At 37.3% G+C, this 17,430-nt stretch overlaps 1 protein-coding gene and 1 long non-coding RNA gene across 3 annotated transcripts in view; both read left to right on the forward strand.

Annotated features, from left to right (window-relative positions):
- Positions 1-17,430, forward strand: part of LOC133245927 (uncharacterized) — a 230,588-nt gene that overhangs the window by 47,514 nt on the left and 165,644 nt on the right. The gene's annotated exons all lie outside the window — the stretch shown is intronic.
- On the forward strand, positions 263-774 carry LOC133245926 (histone H3.3A-like). The gene has a single exon (XM_061413679.1). The coding sequence runs from the start codon at positions 349-351 to the stop codon at positions 757-759; it is 411 nt and encodes a 136-aa protein (XP_061269663.1). The 5' UTR covers positions 263-348; the 3' UTR covers positions 760-774.

Below are 17,430 nucleotides of genomic sequence, written 5' to 3' on the forward strand. Positions count from 1 at the left end.
GCCTGAATTTTCACATTCTCACCAGAGAACATGTTACCAAAATTTAATTTTTACCAAATATAAAGGTTACAGGATATTCCCATATATTATAAACTATGGAATAGCTCTTATTTTTTCAAGATAGGTATCTGAAAAACTTGTTTTTAATGTGAAAATGTTCTTATTTAGAACATCTGAGCTAACTTTGATGAGTGACATAATCTGAAATGGTTTAACACTCATCAAAAAAGGAATTTAGGTGTTCGCAGCCGCCGCTGCGCCGCTGTCGCTCTCCAACGCCAGCGCCGCCTCTAGCTTGCCGAGCTCCAGCCGAAGGAGAAAGAGGGTAAGTAAGGAGGTCTATATACCATGGCTCGTACAAAGCAGACTGCCCGCAAATCGACCAGTGGTAAAGCACCGAGGAAGCAACTCGCTACAAAAGCCGCTCGCAAGAGTGCGCCCTCTACTGGACGGGTGAAGAAACCTCATCGTTACAGGCCTGGTACTGTGGCACTCCGTGAAATTAGACGTTATCAGAAGTCCACTGAACTTCTGATTCGCAAACTTCCCTTCCAGAGTCTGGTGCGGGAAATTGCTCAGGACTTCAAAACAGATCTGCGCTTCCAGAGTGCAGCTATTGGTGCTTTGCTGGAGGCAAGTGAGGCCTACCTGGTTGGCCTTTTTGAAGACACCAACCTGTGTGCTATCTGTGCCAAACGTGTAACAATTATGCCAAAAGACATTCAGCTAGCATGCCGCAAATGTGGAGAACGTGCTTAAGAATCCACTATGATGGGAAACATTTCATTCTTAAAAAAAAATTCTCTTCTTCCTGTTATTGGTAGTTCTGAACGTTAGATATTTTTTTTCCATGGGGTCAAAAGGTACCTAAGTATATGATTACAAGTGGAAAATAGGGGACAGAAATCAGGTATTGGCAGTTTTTCCATTTTCATTTGTGTGTGAATTTTTAATATAAATGCAGGGACATAAAGCATTAATGAAAGTCAAAATGTTTCAGTGAACAAGTTTCAGCAGTTCAACTTTATAACAGTTATAAATAAACCTGTTAAATTTTTCTGGACAATGCCAGAATTTGGATTTTTTTAAAACAAGTAAATTTCTTATTGACTGCAAAAAAAAAAAAAATTAAAAATTTTTCTTTATAGAGTATGCACACATCAAAACAGAGGAAAGAAGAATGTGAAATCTTTCCCCACTTCCTTTTTCCCCCAGCTCTAAATCCATTCTGTACTGGCTAGTCTTTACTCACTGCTCTCCCACCTTTTCTTTCGTAATAAAGAGATCGTTTACTTGACAGTTATTTTTTCCTAAGTGTGGTTGTTCGAAGTATAGTGACTGGATAAAACCAAATGTCTTTGGAATTTGAGGGCAAATTCAACTAATAGGAGACAGGACATTTTTGCCTTTTCTTTTAACCAGTTTACCAGATCATCTTCTATACTAATTTTCCTTTAGATCTGAGTTTTTATTTATTTCCTTTTCTGCTTTCTTAGGAAAGAAACCTATCCCCTGAATCTGCAGAGCTGACTTAAATGCTCTTTTCCAAAGCAGAGCACAAATTAATGAAGTCTTTTATTATATGGTAGTCACTGTCATTGTGGTTAAATACAAATAGTGCAGAGGCAGTGCTTTTTAAAGATACACACAAACACACATGTGCAGTGGTTTCTCTTTGATGAATATGGCAACCTGTTCATTTTTTCACAGCTGTAAGAAGACAGTTGTTAACAAGTAAAATCCAAATATCCATTTCGTCTTCTCAAATGAGAGAGAATATAAATAAGTTAAAGCTAAAACTTCACTAAGATTCATATACTTGGCCATGTATTTATATTTGAGGAACATTAAAAAATTATATTTGGCCATTCTAAAAATTAAAATGCAAAATTGGGCACAATGGGAGGTCCAATTGAGATAGTGTTGCAGATTAATGCTTAAATATTATAGTTAGCCATGCTGATGCTGTGCTTAGTTGCATCTGACTCTTTGTGACCCCATGGACTGTAGCCCACCAGGCTCCTCTGTCCATGGGGATTCTCCAGGCAAGGATACTGGAGTGGGTTGCCATGCCTTTCTCCAGGAGATCTTACTGACCCAGGAAGCAAACCAGGATCTCCTGCATTGCAGACAGATTCTTTAGCAGCTGAGCTACCGGGAAGCCCATAGTTGGCCATAATGTTAGGGGAAACACACTGACTGAAACTGCCCACCCTGGCCAGGCAACATAGTAACCACTTGCATGAGTTGTTTTATGACAGGAGGTCCTGGTAATGAACATGGAACTAATAAGCCACCACCAACCGGAAGAGTTCGGGAAAGGTCAAAAGGGGTTACCACATGTCAGACCACATCCCAGAATCCTTCTCTCTGGCATCCATCTTGGCTGAACAAGGCATACACCGCCAGAAAGGACTCTGAGTCAGAATGATTGGCTAAAGACAACCCAGAAGCTAATCCCATCACCATAAAACCTGAGACTGCAAGCCATGTAGCAGAGCTGTTCTCCTGGGTTCTCTTACCCTACTGCTGTCCACCTGGGTGCCCTTTCACGATAAAATCTCTTGCTTTGTCAGCATATGTGTCTCCTCGGATAGTTCATTTCCGAGTATTAGACAAGAGCCCAGTTTTGGACACTGGAAGGGTTCCCCCTTCCTGCAACAATAACAGGCTCTAAAATTAAGGTTTACGCTAAAACCAAAACAAAAAATTAATTTAAAAGTATGAAAAAAGCCAATGATAGTTTCAGTAGGTTTTTTAGCCCAAGTATCCCTTGATTTAAGCACACTCAGTAGCAAAATCTTTGGTAACATTGATAAAGAAGTCAATCCATTATACATATCTAAAGGACCAGTTCCAAGTACTGATATTTTAGTTTTAGTTTTGCTTTTGGTTAAAAATAATATATGCTGGGTGTTAAGCACATTCTGATGAAGTATGCTATTATAGTTAGTTCTAGTAGATATATTTATGTTTTGTATTAAAAAAAAAAAAAAAAGAGGCAAAAACTTTGAGAGAAACTGTTAGGCCAGAGGTGAAATCAAAAGGAAGATTCCAAGTATACAACAGGCAGAATTTAACAATACAGATAGAGCAGGAAAAATGTAATACAAAGCATGCTGAAGCACGAACCAAAATGTGTTGGCAAGATTTCTAGAAAGAGAGTGGTGATGCAAGAGAAAGTTGATAATGTGCACTGAAATGTCAGGGACCATAAATAGGGTGTGTTCCAAGAAGAAACTTTTTTATGTCTCTTGCATTTGCAAGCGGGTTCTTTACCACTGACGCTACCTAGTAAGCCACAAAGAACCTTTTTTAAATAATGCTAATGTTATTGTCAAGAATAGCTTATGGTCTGAATCTCTTGTTAGGTGGAGAATGACCTCTCAGTTCTAAAGCAGTGATTATTAGTGTGTGGTCCCATACCAGTATCATGGGCATCACTTTTGGGAACTTGTTAAAAATAAACTGAGTTGAGGCCCCAAAATCTGCAAATTTTACAAGCTTTCCAGGGATTCTGATGAAGGTTCAAGTCTGGAGCCCACTGTTCATAGACTGAAGCTATTGTCTCAGTGGTTATAAGAATTGGAATGTGTCAAATAAGCCCTTTTAGATTCCAGTAAGCTCTATTTCCATGTCCTGGTATCATAAGATTGTCTGTCTGGAGCAGGAGGAAACAGGCTGAGGAATAGTCTCCATTCTGTGGTATATCTTCACAATCACAGTTCATAAATTAGTTTTGGTTTCTCACCATCCCAGAAGTCTGTTCTGTATTATTGATTATTGTAGTAGAAGAGAAAGGCTTTTTCTGCTATTGGAAAGGAATGTTAATTGTATCAGTTTTCCCTTACTTATACCAATGTGAGGCAAACACCATAATGAACACAAACTCCATGTGGAAATCTTGGAAAATATGTGCTTTCTAGATGGCAAAGCCTTTTGGGCATCCTCCGCTCATATGCCACAGAGACCACCATGTTGTTGTTGTTTTTATTGTTAACTCATAGTAGTTAATCACTACAATAAGAATTAATATTTATTGAGCATTCTAAAGCTAAGCGTTGTGTTGAGAAAAAACTTATTTAAGCCATTGGTGTATGAGTTAGGTGCTATTATAACTCATTTTATACATAGTGGAACTTGAAGGGGTTAAGTAACTTGTCTAAGATCATTCAATTAATAAATATGTGGAAAAAAGGACCTCACTAGATTTGATGCCAGATCTCATATTATTAAAATCCTACAGTCTCTTCTTCTCTATGCCTTTTACCTGGACTGAGACAGTCCCCCAAGATCTTTCTTCTGTTCTTGATAGCTTCCACAACCCATTCTGTTCTGGGCTTTTGTTCACAATCAACATCTACAAAGAAGTGAGATACCTTTTAACTTTTTTTCCCACTATTCCTCTTCTTATACAGAACATAAGTGTGTAGGCTATAGAGTTTTAAGGATTTTATTGCCTTCATAATGAGAAAACCAGATATCTAAAACGGACTAACATGGAGAAAGTAACCAACTTTTAAAAAATATATATATATTATTATGTTTAATAAATAGATGTCATACTATATTTAATAAAATTACTGCATTTAATATTAAAATACATATTTTAAAGATATATTACTAAGGTCTTAAAATTGTGTTTTATAATCCCTGAATTCCTTACCATATTGTAAGGCAAGTCCAAGGGAGTTTCTCTGGATTTTGTACATTTTGAGTCGAGTAGGGGGAGGGGGATTGGGACCAGAGAAATAAGCAGGCATTCTCACATAGGTTGTTCCTGAACTTCCCCCCCGCCCCCAGCCTTTTCTTTAACATCCTTGCCAATGCTTGCCTTCCTCTCAACTTCTCATCCAGCTCCATCTCAGTTCCTATCAATTGCATCTTCTAAGTAGCCCTGTATTTGGTGACTTCTTCCTGCTTTTACTGTTACCACCTTTAGTATTAACTGATGTTTTTGAATTACATACTGAAGATAGTAGAGATATACAGAAGGCATTTAAGGCAAGGAAGTGGCATAATCACATATGAATTTCAGAGTCATCATTCAGACAGATATGCAGAGGACAGATTTGAAGGGAAACCAGAGGCAATGAGATAAATTAGATAAGGATGAATTAAATAAAAAGCATAGGAGCACTGAATACGGTGAAGGCAAATGATGGAAACTTCTGTATTGGTTTCTGTTCCTGTTCTTTGCAGATTACAAATTCATTTAACATTCATTCAGTAAATGTGTACTGAGCACCTAACCATGTGAGAGATGTGTTGCTAGGCTATGGCAACACAATAGTGAAGAGAACAGAACACAAAAATGCCTCTACGTAGCTAATGCTTTGTGTTGTTGGCCACCGTTATACTTTTACATGAATGCATGCTCTGAGAGACTATTTTACTAAACAAAAAAATGTATTCCTGGGTAGGTCACTGATTTGGGGATGAGGACACGGAACCAGGAGAGGAGAAGTCATGAAGATAAACCTTCCCTGTCTTGTGGTCTTAACTAGGTTTCCCCCAGACAGAAGGGAGGTAGTTGGCCATTAGTTACTATTAAATAGAATCATATATTCAGATTTTTTAGATGTCCTGTCATCCAGCATATAGTAAACTCAAGAATGAATAGAATATAAGTCAGCTAAGTCTGAATTTGGATAAAGGAAAAATAAAAAGACTGCTATCTCTAAAGAAATGTAGGTAGAAGCCCAGGTCAGAGGCTTGCCATCTCTAGGAGGGTCACCAGGTCATGATGCTTGGGAGTGGATGGTTATCCAAAGAGAATCCAAAGATGAAATGGCTGAAGAATTGTGAAAGAAAACAACTATGGCTAGGCTACTGTGAACGTGGTATTGGGCTTGAAAGCAACAAGGCTAAGTTTGATGCCCTGCTATGTTCTGCACAAGCTGTATGATTTTAAGCACATGAGACAGTCCTTCTGAGCTTGTTTTCCTATCTTTAAAAATGATACATTAACACTTATTCTAATCACACTACAGCATAATGTGAAAAGTCAAGATTAGAGTGAGAGGCTAATAAAAAGCTATATTTTATCAGTTTTATCTTTCTCATTATACTGTAAAGTAAGCTACTTCAAATTAGTTTTTAAGAGAAAGATTACAGATGTATGACTGGAAGTATATACAATACACGTGAAAGAAATTATTGCTATTATCCACTACCATGTCCATGCCTAAAAATAGGGACTGTATTTTTTTGCTTTTTATCATTATTTTTATTGAGGTATAGTTGATTTACAATATTACATTTATTTCTCCTATGGAGCACAGTCCTGTAGAGCACAGTGATTCAGTTATTTATATATATATATATACGCACACACACACACACACACACGCATACACACCCAGTTCTTTTTTTATATTCTTTTTCATTATGGCTTATTTTAAGATTATTGAATATAGTTCTCTATTCTACACAGTAGGACCTTGTTGCTTATTTATTCTATGTGTAAAACTTTATATCTGCTAACCCCCACCACCCACTCCACCCCTCCACCAACCCTCTCTCCCTTGGCAATCACCAGTCTATTCTCGATGTCTGTGAGTCTGTTTCTGTTTAATGGATAAGTTCAATTGTGTCATAGTTTAGATTCCATGTTTAAGTGATATCATATAGTATTTGTCTTTCTGATTTACTTCACTTAATATTATAGTCTAATATTATAGTCTAATCTCTAGTTGTATACATGTTGCTGCCAATGGCATTTTTTTTTTAATGGCTGAGTAGTGTCCAGACAGAACTATAATTTAAGAAGATACATGCACCCCTATATTTATAGTGGCGCTATTCACAATAGCCAAGCCGTGGACACAACCTAAATGCCCACTGACAGATGATTGGATAAAGAACATGTGGCAAATATATATATACAAAGGGACCATTCTTAAATCAGTTTAGAATCCCAAGAATCTTATACATAATCAGTTCAGTCTCTCAGTCGTGTCCAACTCTTTGCAACCTCATGGACTGCAGCACACCAGGCTTCCCTGTCCATCACCAAGTACCGGAGCTTACTCAAACTTACGTCCCTAGAGTCGGTGATGCCATCCAACTGTCTCATCCTCTGTTGTCCCCTTCTCCTCCCACCTTCAATCTTTCCCAGCATCAGGGTCTTTTCAAATGAGTCAGTTATTCGCATCAGGTGGCCAAAGTATTGGAGTTTCAGCTTCAGCATCAGTCCTTCCAGTGAATATTCAGGACTGATTTCCTTTAGGAAAATTGTATATAATCAATTATCATTAAATATTGGTTGGATGAATGAATAAAAGCACGAAAAAAAAAAAGAAACGTTGCTAGTTTTCCTAGGACTGACTCTGGAGAAAGTATCAGTGGCCTTCCAGATCTTTCTAGGGATGAAGAAATGAAGTCAGAATTTGTGTGACCTATTTTATAGTAGTTTAAAACTGGTTGGTACTGTACCTCAACTTAATTTGCAAATTGTCTAGTTTCTTGCTCTTCAAAGTATACTTCTAGAACAATACTAGTCTGCAAGCTCTCTGACACTGGTCTGTGACAATGTAAGTACAGAAATTAAGAGTAAGCATTTAGAAATGCTAGCAGCAACTTGACAGTGTAAATTTACATCTATTGAATCTTTTTAAAAGTTGTCTTGTATTTTTTCTTTTACATTTATTTTTCCATAAATTCATTTTATTATATGTTGCAAAATAATTGGTGTATGGCAGAGTAGAGTTGGGGGAGAGTCATCCTTCACTAAAGGCAGTCTGAGAAGCAGTGACCTGGTTTATCATTCTAGTTGTTTTCAGTCACTAAGTCATATCCGACTATTTGTGACCCCATGAAGTGCAGCATGCCAGGCTTCCCTGTCCTTCACTATCTCCTGGAGTTTCCTCAAATTCATGTCCATTGAGTAGGTGGTACCATCCAACCATCTCATCCTCTGTCGTCCCCTTCTCCTCTTGGCTTCAGTGTTTCCCAGCATCAGGGTCTTTCCTAATAAGTCAGCTCTTTGCATCAGGTGGCCCAAGTATTGGAGCTTCAGCTTCATCATCAGTCCTTCCAATGAATATTTCCTTTAAGATTGACTGGTTTGATCACCTTGCTGTTCAAGGGACTCTCAAGAGTCTTCTCTAGCACCACAGTTCAAAAGCTTTCAAAAACTATACGTGGTTATAATAAAGATGTCATATCTATGGGCACTCTTATAGTTTTTATGATTCCTGTAAATTAAAACTAGTGTAAGTGCAAATAAACCAGTCCTGGTTTAAATAATTACCATAGTGCTTAGTCTAGGGGGACTAGGGAGCTGATGTCTCATGGTATCATGGAAAAAATCCATAAGAACCAAAATTTTATCCAGTTCCTCCAGCTACTAATGGCATGGCCCTAGTTGAGAAGGAATTCTTTAACACTGTTCTCCTACTCGTAAAATGGGCATAGTTATTTCTGTATTAAAGAATTTTGAAGCGTAATTGGCTCTACAGAGGTTGCTTAGTACAGGATCTGGCACATAGGGGAAGCTAGTTTTCAGTATTATGATAGTTGTTTTGGCAGATCCTCTGGGAAAGGGAATAGGGTCAGTCGGCTCTGATGGCATAAAACAGCACAGATTCTAGTGGACAACTGAAGCTCAAATAGTTCTGACCATGGCTGCTAGTGTGTATTGATGATTCGTAGCTTTAGTGGCATACATAACACCGAGGAATCTTATTAAAGTGTAGTATTTAGTAGATCTGGAGCCCAAGAGTCTACAGTTCTAAGTAACTTCTGGATAGCGTGAATTTTGCTAGTCCGCAGACCGTACTTAGGGTAGCAGGGTCATAGACTAAGGTTCCAGCTTTAGCAGGTAACATACCATGAGGGCATGCACACTGGACCCTGTCCCCAGAGTTTCCATCTAGTAGTTCTTACAGTAGTTGAATGGGTGGATGCCATTGGATGTGACCTGAAAATGTGCATCTCTAACAAGATACATCAGCATTAGGTGTTATTGTAGTTAATGACTAGGGAACCACACTTTGAGAACTGTTGCCCTAGACTGTGTGGCAGACATCTTGGCTTCTTCATTGACCTTAAACAAATGACCTGATTTGCCTCAGTTTCCTCAGTTATAAAATACGGATAAACTGAATAATTCGTAAGAATCCTTCTAGTACTAAAATCTATCCATTCCTCCTGGCCTTTGTCTCAAAATAAACAAATATGCTACATTGGTGACTCTGAAATGTACGTAAATACATTTTTACCAAGAGTGTTTCCTTCATTCAAAATGACCAATAATGACACAGGTTTACTTATGGAAGAACACCTGTCAGCATCTTTTTTTGCCTTGATATGTGCTAAGGCTAACTGAGAACTGATTTTCTAAAAAATGAAAATCAGAGCCTAGAAGTCTTGATCCTTCTGCCTGCTGTCCTCAAGAACAATCCAACAAAGAGATCTTCTTTTTTCACTTAGAGTATTCCAGACTAGCTTTAATAATTGTTGTTTAGTAGCCAGAAACTATACTGTGTACTTGATGTGGATCATCCTATTTAGCCTTCACAACTACTGTAAGAGGCAGTTACTAATCTCATTCATTTGAGTAGAAAACTAGGAGATTTAAAGTAAGTTACCCAGGTGTGTACAGTGGTAGTGATGGAGCTAAAATTAATTCCTAGCCTGGGAGAGCAACCTAGACAGCATATTAAAAAGCAGAGACATTACTTTGCCAAGAAAGATCTGTATAGTCAAGGCCATGGTTTTTCCAGTAGTCATGTGTGGATGTGAGAGTTGAACTACAAAGAAAGCTGAGTGCTGAAGAAATTGATGCTTTTGAATCATGGTGTTGGAGAAGACTCTTGAGAGTCCTTTGGACTGCAAGGAGATCCAACCAGTCCATCCTAAAGGAAATCAGTCCTGAATATTCATTGGATGGACAGATATTTAAGCTGAAACTCCAATACTTTGGCCACATGATGAGAAGAATTGACTCACTGGACAAGACCCTGATGCTAGGAAAGATTGAAGGCAGGAAGAGAAGGTGATGACAGAGGATGAGATAGTTGGATGGCATCACGGACTCAATGGACATGAGTTTGAGTAAGCTCTGGGAGTTGGTGATGGACAGGGAAGCCTGGCATGCTGCAGTTCGTGGGGTCTCAGAGTCAGACATGACTGAGCGACTGAACTGATCTGAGCCTGAGAGATGGCAGAGACCACATTGTTAACCACTGAGGATGCAGAACAGAGAAGAGGAAAAAAAGGAGGAGAAGGCTGATTGATGCTTTCAAGTTTACTAATCCCTAATAATGGAGTCTAATGACAGAGTCAAAAACTACAACGAGGTTGAAAGATTTCAAACAGAAAAGAGTATAAATCTATGAGTTCAAGAACATTTTAAACTAATCTATGTTGACAAAAGTCATAGCAGTGGTTAACTCTGGGGAGAAATGGGGGAGTATGGCAAGAAGGAAACTTTCTAGGGTGAGTGAAAATATCTGGATATTGGTCACAAGGGCTTCCCAGGTGGCACTAGTGGTAAAGAACCTGCCTGCCAGTTGAGGGGACACAAGAGATGTGGGTTTGATCCCTGGGTCGGAAAGATCGCCTGGAGTAGGAAATGGCAATCCACTTCAGAATTCTTGCCTGGGAAATCTCATGGATAGAGGATCCTGGCGGGTTACAGTCTATAGGATTGCAAAGAGTTGGACATGTTTGAAGCTTAGCACTGAACTGAAGTGGTCACAAGGGCATATATATACATATATATATATATACACACACACATATACATGCAAAACCTCATTGAGCTCTGCATGTAAGATTTGTGTACTTTAATGCTTGTTAATTCTACTTCAGTTTAAAAAAAGGTACCTGAGAGCAAAATGCATGTGCATACACATACATGTAGGCCAACATTTTCTAATTTATATTTAAGCCATATATTAATGATTCCTCACTGAGCTTCTATAGGTCAGTCAGAATTATGACTCCATTTCACAGATGAATTAAGCAAGGTAAAGAAATCCATAGTGCATGACTGACTTTCTAGTTCCCAACATTCTTCATAACTTTATATTAGTTAGACAATGTGAGCTTGTATGCTTGTGGCTAGACACATTTGTAAAAAAAGACAAAATTAAATATAAAATGTATGGTCCTAAGCCATAAACTATAGTCTTTTCACTAGCATGTGATTTTAGGTAGTATGTTCAGGATGTCTCTAAAGGGATAGTTGTTTTCAGTGAACTGCTTTATTTGTTAATATTCAGTTCACCTATACTTTTCTTATCTTGGTTTATGATACTATATCTCCTTATTTCTTTGTAAGTTAATGGAAGATAATTCCCTGAGAATCCCATTTGCTATGTCCATCCACTCATAAGGTCACTTAATTTAATGCCCTTATTAAGTACCACTCTAAAGTTTAATAATTTTGCTGGCACCAACACTTTGCCATTTCTCCCCCAATGTATTTTGTGTAATTTATTCTTGTTACAACTCATCCCCCTTCATCTGCCCATAAACTGCAGTCATGATATTTCATGATATTGCCAGCACCATATAATTTACAAACGGCCTTGCATACCTAAAGGTCTGTTTAGAAAGAAAGAATAAATTGTTGCAGAGAGAGCTTGGTTAAACAAGTGGAATCAGGAAGTTTCATTAGCAAGAGCTCAAAGAGATTTTTATAGTGGTAGTTTCTTATTCTTAGACAAGGAACAGATACTTGCAGAGGGAAATAAAGCAGGTGGCTATTTTGTGTTCCTAATTAAATTGTTTGCCACCAGTAGCAAAACAGAATTCTGCCACTGTTAAATAGGCAACATCAAGGTAACTGGCATTGGTTCCTAAAAATATTTCAGTGCAAAGATTAATAAGAACAATTCTCAGAGAAAGGACTACAAACCTAAACAAACAAAAAATAAATGAATACCTTTGAAGTACTTTTTGTGCATGAGAGATCTGCCTTAAATGTTGAAATGAACAAAAGCCTAGAATTCACAGGCAGCGACATTTTAAATCTATCCTTTGAGGAGTGGGTAATTCTCTAAGCTACAGAATAGGAATCCACCGCTGTCCGCACGCCTTGAGGTGCAGTGCCTAGTAAATGAATCCGGAGTACAGACCGTAAGAGAAAAAGTCCAGCTCTGTCTCCTCCCTACATTACAATTATGAACTGGATTTTCTATTCTTTCTGCATGGGTTTCATTAAAAATAACTGTTATCACTAAATGTACTGGAAAAATAAATATTTTAACTGCAAACTCCTTTTCATTTTCTGTTTTGGAATAGTACAATACTAGTGTTACTTTTAAATATTTTAAAAATTATATTTGTTACATAAAGTGTGAGAACTTGTGAGTCTTATCACTGCTTTGAGAAAACGTGTTTCCCCAGTAAAGGTGTCATTCTTTTAGGTATGTTTGTCTATTCATGTTACGACTGAGAAATAATGAACAAATAATGCTAAAGGTTTAACCAGTGTTTACAGATTCCCATTTTAAGACACATTCAGAAACTTTAAGAATTAAATAATTATCCTCCCCCCACCTTGAAATTGCAAAATCAAGTGGGGGGGGGGGAATATTTACTTCCTATAATTTTAAATAAGATTTAAGTCCTTTAAGATTTACTTGCTAATACTGCTGCCTGATTTTAGTTTCCAGAATAGCGGTAAGTTAAAAAAAATTTTTTTTAATAAAAAATCAAATATAAATGAAAAACACTCCCTTGCATTAAGATAGGAACCCCCTGGTGTTTGAAGCTGAAATTCAGGAGAGAATCTCACACACTCTCAAATATGGTATCATTACTTTCCTATAGCAGAAGGGATATGATAGGGCTGACAAATGTGATCTCTGTTGGCAGAAAAGAGAATGGGATCAGCTCCTTTTATGAACACGTGAAAAAGCCTGTATAACTTTAGAAACCTTGATGTGATTGAAGATTAGTAGATTTTAGCAGATCTCTCTTTTAGACAGTTTTCTGCTATCCTTTGATAAGCCACTTCATTTTGCCATCTCAGGATACCAGTGGGGGTGGCTGGTATTTTTTGTTGCTGCGTGAATGACATCACAGAACTGGCATACCCCAATAGCAGATAAAAGGCACTACATCCACAGAGCCATGGGTACCTCTAGGATCTGGGAAAGCAGGAAGGAAAGAACATGAACATGCAAACTCCTGGTTAGGTGGCTTTCATTCTCTAGGTGTTTATTATTTGTATGTTTGTTTTTAAAGAAAGACATTTTCTGTCTTAGATTCTGGAAATTAATGTAGGGTGGTTTTCTTCTTTGCTTGAGAAATGTGATTGTAAATGTCACTTCTGTGTTCATGAAATGCTGATATTAAGAAAATATATCATGATCCACAAAAACCTAGACACTCATTTTGTTAGCTGTTTTGCATATAAAATATGTTCATAAGGTGGTACAAATAATTCTACATATGGCTTAATAATCAGCCTATGTATGTGCTATTGAAAGACATAGTATTTAAGAATTACAGTATATTCCTGTTTTCCTAAGAAAATTAGGGAGTGCATTTAATTAATGCTGAAATGCAATAGAATTCCTATGGAAATACTTATGACATCCACATGCATACCAAATAAGTTCATGATGATCAGTGTTATTACAGTGAATACCAAATGAATTAATAATGCTGGGACACTCAAAATGAAGTGTTACCAAGTGTTGTGGTATAACAAATATGGTTAAATATTGTGTGATTAAAGTTATTATAGGGCTTCCCTTGTGGCTCAGCTGGTAAAGAATCTGCCTGCAATGCAGGAGACCTGGGTTCAATCCCTGGGTTGGAAGGATCCCCTGGAGAAGGGAAAGGCTACCCGCTCCAGTATTCTGGCCTGAGTCTCAGTCAAAAGAAAGCAAAATTTCATGTCTCTTATAGGGAGTTAAGAGGGTAATCTGCTCTTTCTAAGCACTGTGATTCTTAACTTTGAACAGTCGCCGAAAGTATTTTCCCACATACTATGTACTATAACCATTTAAATCACCTTGGTGCCAAGTGGCAGAGGAGGTAGGGGAGGGTGGGTGGAATGATTCGGTAGTGGGGTGGGAGGTAGGTGGGGGTGGAGCAACAGAGCATACCTCAAGAATTCAGCAAGTTCTAAGTGTGTGTATAATTTTCTGTAGTTTGCATATTAAGAAAAGGAGTTTTCAGCTTAATTATTCTCCTCTAATGACAAGCTTATTAAGATAACCATTTAATATGTATTTCAAGACAGTGAGGCAGTGATAAACAAGGATAGTTTCTTTAGTTTTCTAGCTGAAGTCCCACTTTTCTGTGTCAGACATTTTCTGTCATAACAATTTCTAAAATAAGTTGTTTTTTATACTGTATCCCAACTATATTTGTGTAAATTATCTCCACACGTTCTGTTGTAGAAAAACTGGACTCTACATCTGCATTGTATTATTTATGCACTTAGATGTAATACATCGTAACAATTCATGTCTATTATAGATTTAGTAAGACGTGAAGGCATAAGTGGATTTAATCAGACATGTAATTATTTTTATGCCTCCAACTCAGAAATATGTGTAAATGAATTTATGGTTATTTGGCAATCAGTAGAAATGGTCTTTATAAATGTTGAAACAGCTGCTGGCAAATATATTTGCAAAAGAAGGAAAATGGCACTTATCTTCTTGTTGGGTAAATGATAAAGGAATTATTGTTAGCTGCGCGCAGTACCCTAGCTGCTAAATATTTGCTTCATCATCCTTAATATCACATAAATATACCCTAAACATAAGAAAAACCTTGAGTTTCTTTCCTTCTGTGATAACGGAACACACTTTTTTACAGGAGGATTTTTAGAACACATCTGTATTCTAAAAAGCTTTTTCTCTAAGTCTGAGCATTTTCTGTCATGCTGTTTGACTTTTACATTCCCATTTATTCTGTTATTTGTGGTATCATTCCAGTTCTTGAGGTAGAACACTCTTATTTAAAATAATGGGCCATGATAACGCACACACTTCAGATATGTTGATTCTGGTGTCTATTAGGATTTCTCACTGCCGCTTTTACAATAGCTTTGAGACATTTGTAAAACTTTTCTGCCACAGAGTAAAATGCAATCCCTGTACTACCAGATTATGACTTTGCTGTGTTGAAATGTCTAATAAATTACATATCAGTAAATGTAGATCTTGGACGAATACTCCGAGAAGATCTAATTTTCTTAAAGTGCATCTTTTTCCATTCTTTCAGATTTTCAGTTTAAATTTAATGCCTTTGACTGATGAAAAATTAATAGCCCCAGCACCTGAAATTTTCTTTATTCCCGGTAACAGAGAAAAAAAGCTAGATCTCTCTAATGTGTCAATTATGGCCCTGATAGATTACCATATGAAGAATTATTTCATTTTTCTTGGATCAAATATAAAACAGCTATAATATATTTAAGTTGTACTAAAACAGTCACACTGAAGACACTCCCGCACACAGTGTGAGGGCAGGCAACATAAATAAGGCTGTCACTACCTCTACAAGGCGAGCTCGGATTTGAGCATGCATCTGGGTGTTATGCAAATGATGATTTCCTATACTAACCCTTAGACTGATACTCAAATAATAACACACCACTGGCTTAAAAGTCACTTGCATCAGACTTTTATAAATCACGGGGTTCTCTTTCACTCAGGTATGTTGTTTCAACGATCAGTAGCATTTCCAATGAATTACACACTGACCAGTTGGAAGAGCTTCTGCCTGTTACTGGAGCAAACTCTTTGCAAACCTCGTCTGTCAGATGCAGCACTCCCAGCCCTCAGCCCCCTCACCGGAGCTGAGTTCCTTGGCAAACGATAGACTGCCCTCTGTTGATGGAAAAAACAATGCTCAGTGCAGGACACATGGAGAAGCTTTCTGATAAGTCGCAAAGCTGCGATTAGCTGGTACACATTTGTAATGGGAAAAAAATCGCATTTTAAGCTATAAAAATATTGATTTAATGGGTACTGATAGAGCAAAACTGTTGCAAATTCAGAGAGTTCAGAGGCAGTTGTAGAATCATATCTATTTACACACACACAGCTTATTTTTCACTTTCTACATAGCTGGAAATGCTAGGTAAGATGATTTCTTTTTATTCTGCGAAGATACTGATTTACCTACACACACTGTGCTTCCATTCAATTATTTCTGAAGCTGAATTGAAAACTTGGCATGAATAATAATCCCAAATGCTCAGGGTCTATAATTTAAATAATTTTAAAGTGAAAAACTGTAACAAACAACTCAAATGAATAGGGAAATTTCTAATTCCCTCAGGCTCAAGGAAGGGTGGGGGTGTTTAGACAGAAAGCAAAATCGAGGAGAGCAGCCTCCAGCGCTGTCTCTGCAGGGTGAGAAAAATGGATAACCTGGTTTGCTGTTAATGGCTTTCAAATGACGTTCTAGTGAGCCCTTATAAAACAGTAAATTTTATTGCAGTTTTAAAGCAGTCTTTCACTGATGCTTTCACTTTTCACAGTCTTTCACTTTTTCTTTCTTCATTTCTATATTTCCATTTACTTTGAATTGGAAGGTGGAGGGGGGTTGTAATCAAATCTCACAGAAGTGACAATTTTCTATTTTAAATCCGTTTCGCATGTTAATTAGTTTAAAAGCAAACTTGAAAAAATGTTAACTTGCACCAAATACAGGAAGCATTTGAATTTGTGTGACTTCCTTGCCTATTTTGGATAAAGACACTTACATTGCTACCGCATGTTTCAAATATCTTCTAAGAGACTGAATGTGGGTGATCTTTGTGTATTTTAGATATACAAAGCTGTAAGCTGCTCTTGTGCTTAAATCTGAGTATCTGCAACCACAAAATTAACCTTATGTAGGAATTTGATTGCAGTCTTCAATTCCACTGTTAGAAACGGAGAGATTTCCACACACCCCCCCCCCCCTGCTGAGGTTCTATTTGGAAATGCCAAATGAAATTGAGACTTAATAAATTAATCTTTATGCTATTGCCAGAAGACAGTGCTACCAAGAAAAGAAAGAGGGTATGTTAAATTGGATTTTCTAGATATGTTATCAGTATTGATGAAATTGATCGGATAAATTACTCAGTAACACTTTTCATTTTTCTTACAGAGAGGCTAAGAGGGTGGTTTTTTGTTTTTAAGTAGTTTACTTAAAGCTTTAAGGAGTCTTTCTTTAGGAAGTTTTTCTTGACTTCTTTAAAAAACCCAATCTTTTTCTATTTGAAATAACTTTGTTAATGTGAATTCAAATTTTCACAAGATTTGTTTGCATAAGGATGGGACATATGCTGAGGAAATAATTTAAAATGTGAGTTGAAATTCTCATTGACAATGATCTTACTAATGGGGCTGGTGATGCTTCAGAATTTGATGTACACAGCCTAAATAGCTGAATGAAAACTGAAAAATTCAGTTAGCATACCTGAGATATCAGCTCACTAGAACCTCTTTATTAGGA

This window comes from Bos javanicus, chromosome 4 (assembly GCF_032452875.1).
Source record: "Bos javanicus breed banteng chromosome 4, ARS-OSU_banteng_1.0, whole genome shotgun sequence".
NCBI classification, from domain to species: domain Eukaryota; kingdom Metazoa; phylum Chordata; class Mammalia; order Artiodactyla; family Bovidae; genus Bos; species Bos javanicus.

Excerpts from the sequence above, each read along its gene's own strand:
- LOC133245926 (XM_061413679.1), top strand. The coding sequence starts at position 349 with ATGGCTCGTACAAAGCAGACTGCCCGCAAATCGACCAGTGGTAAAGCA.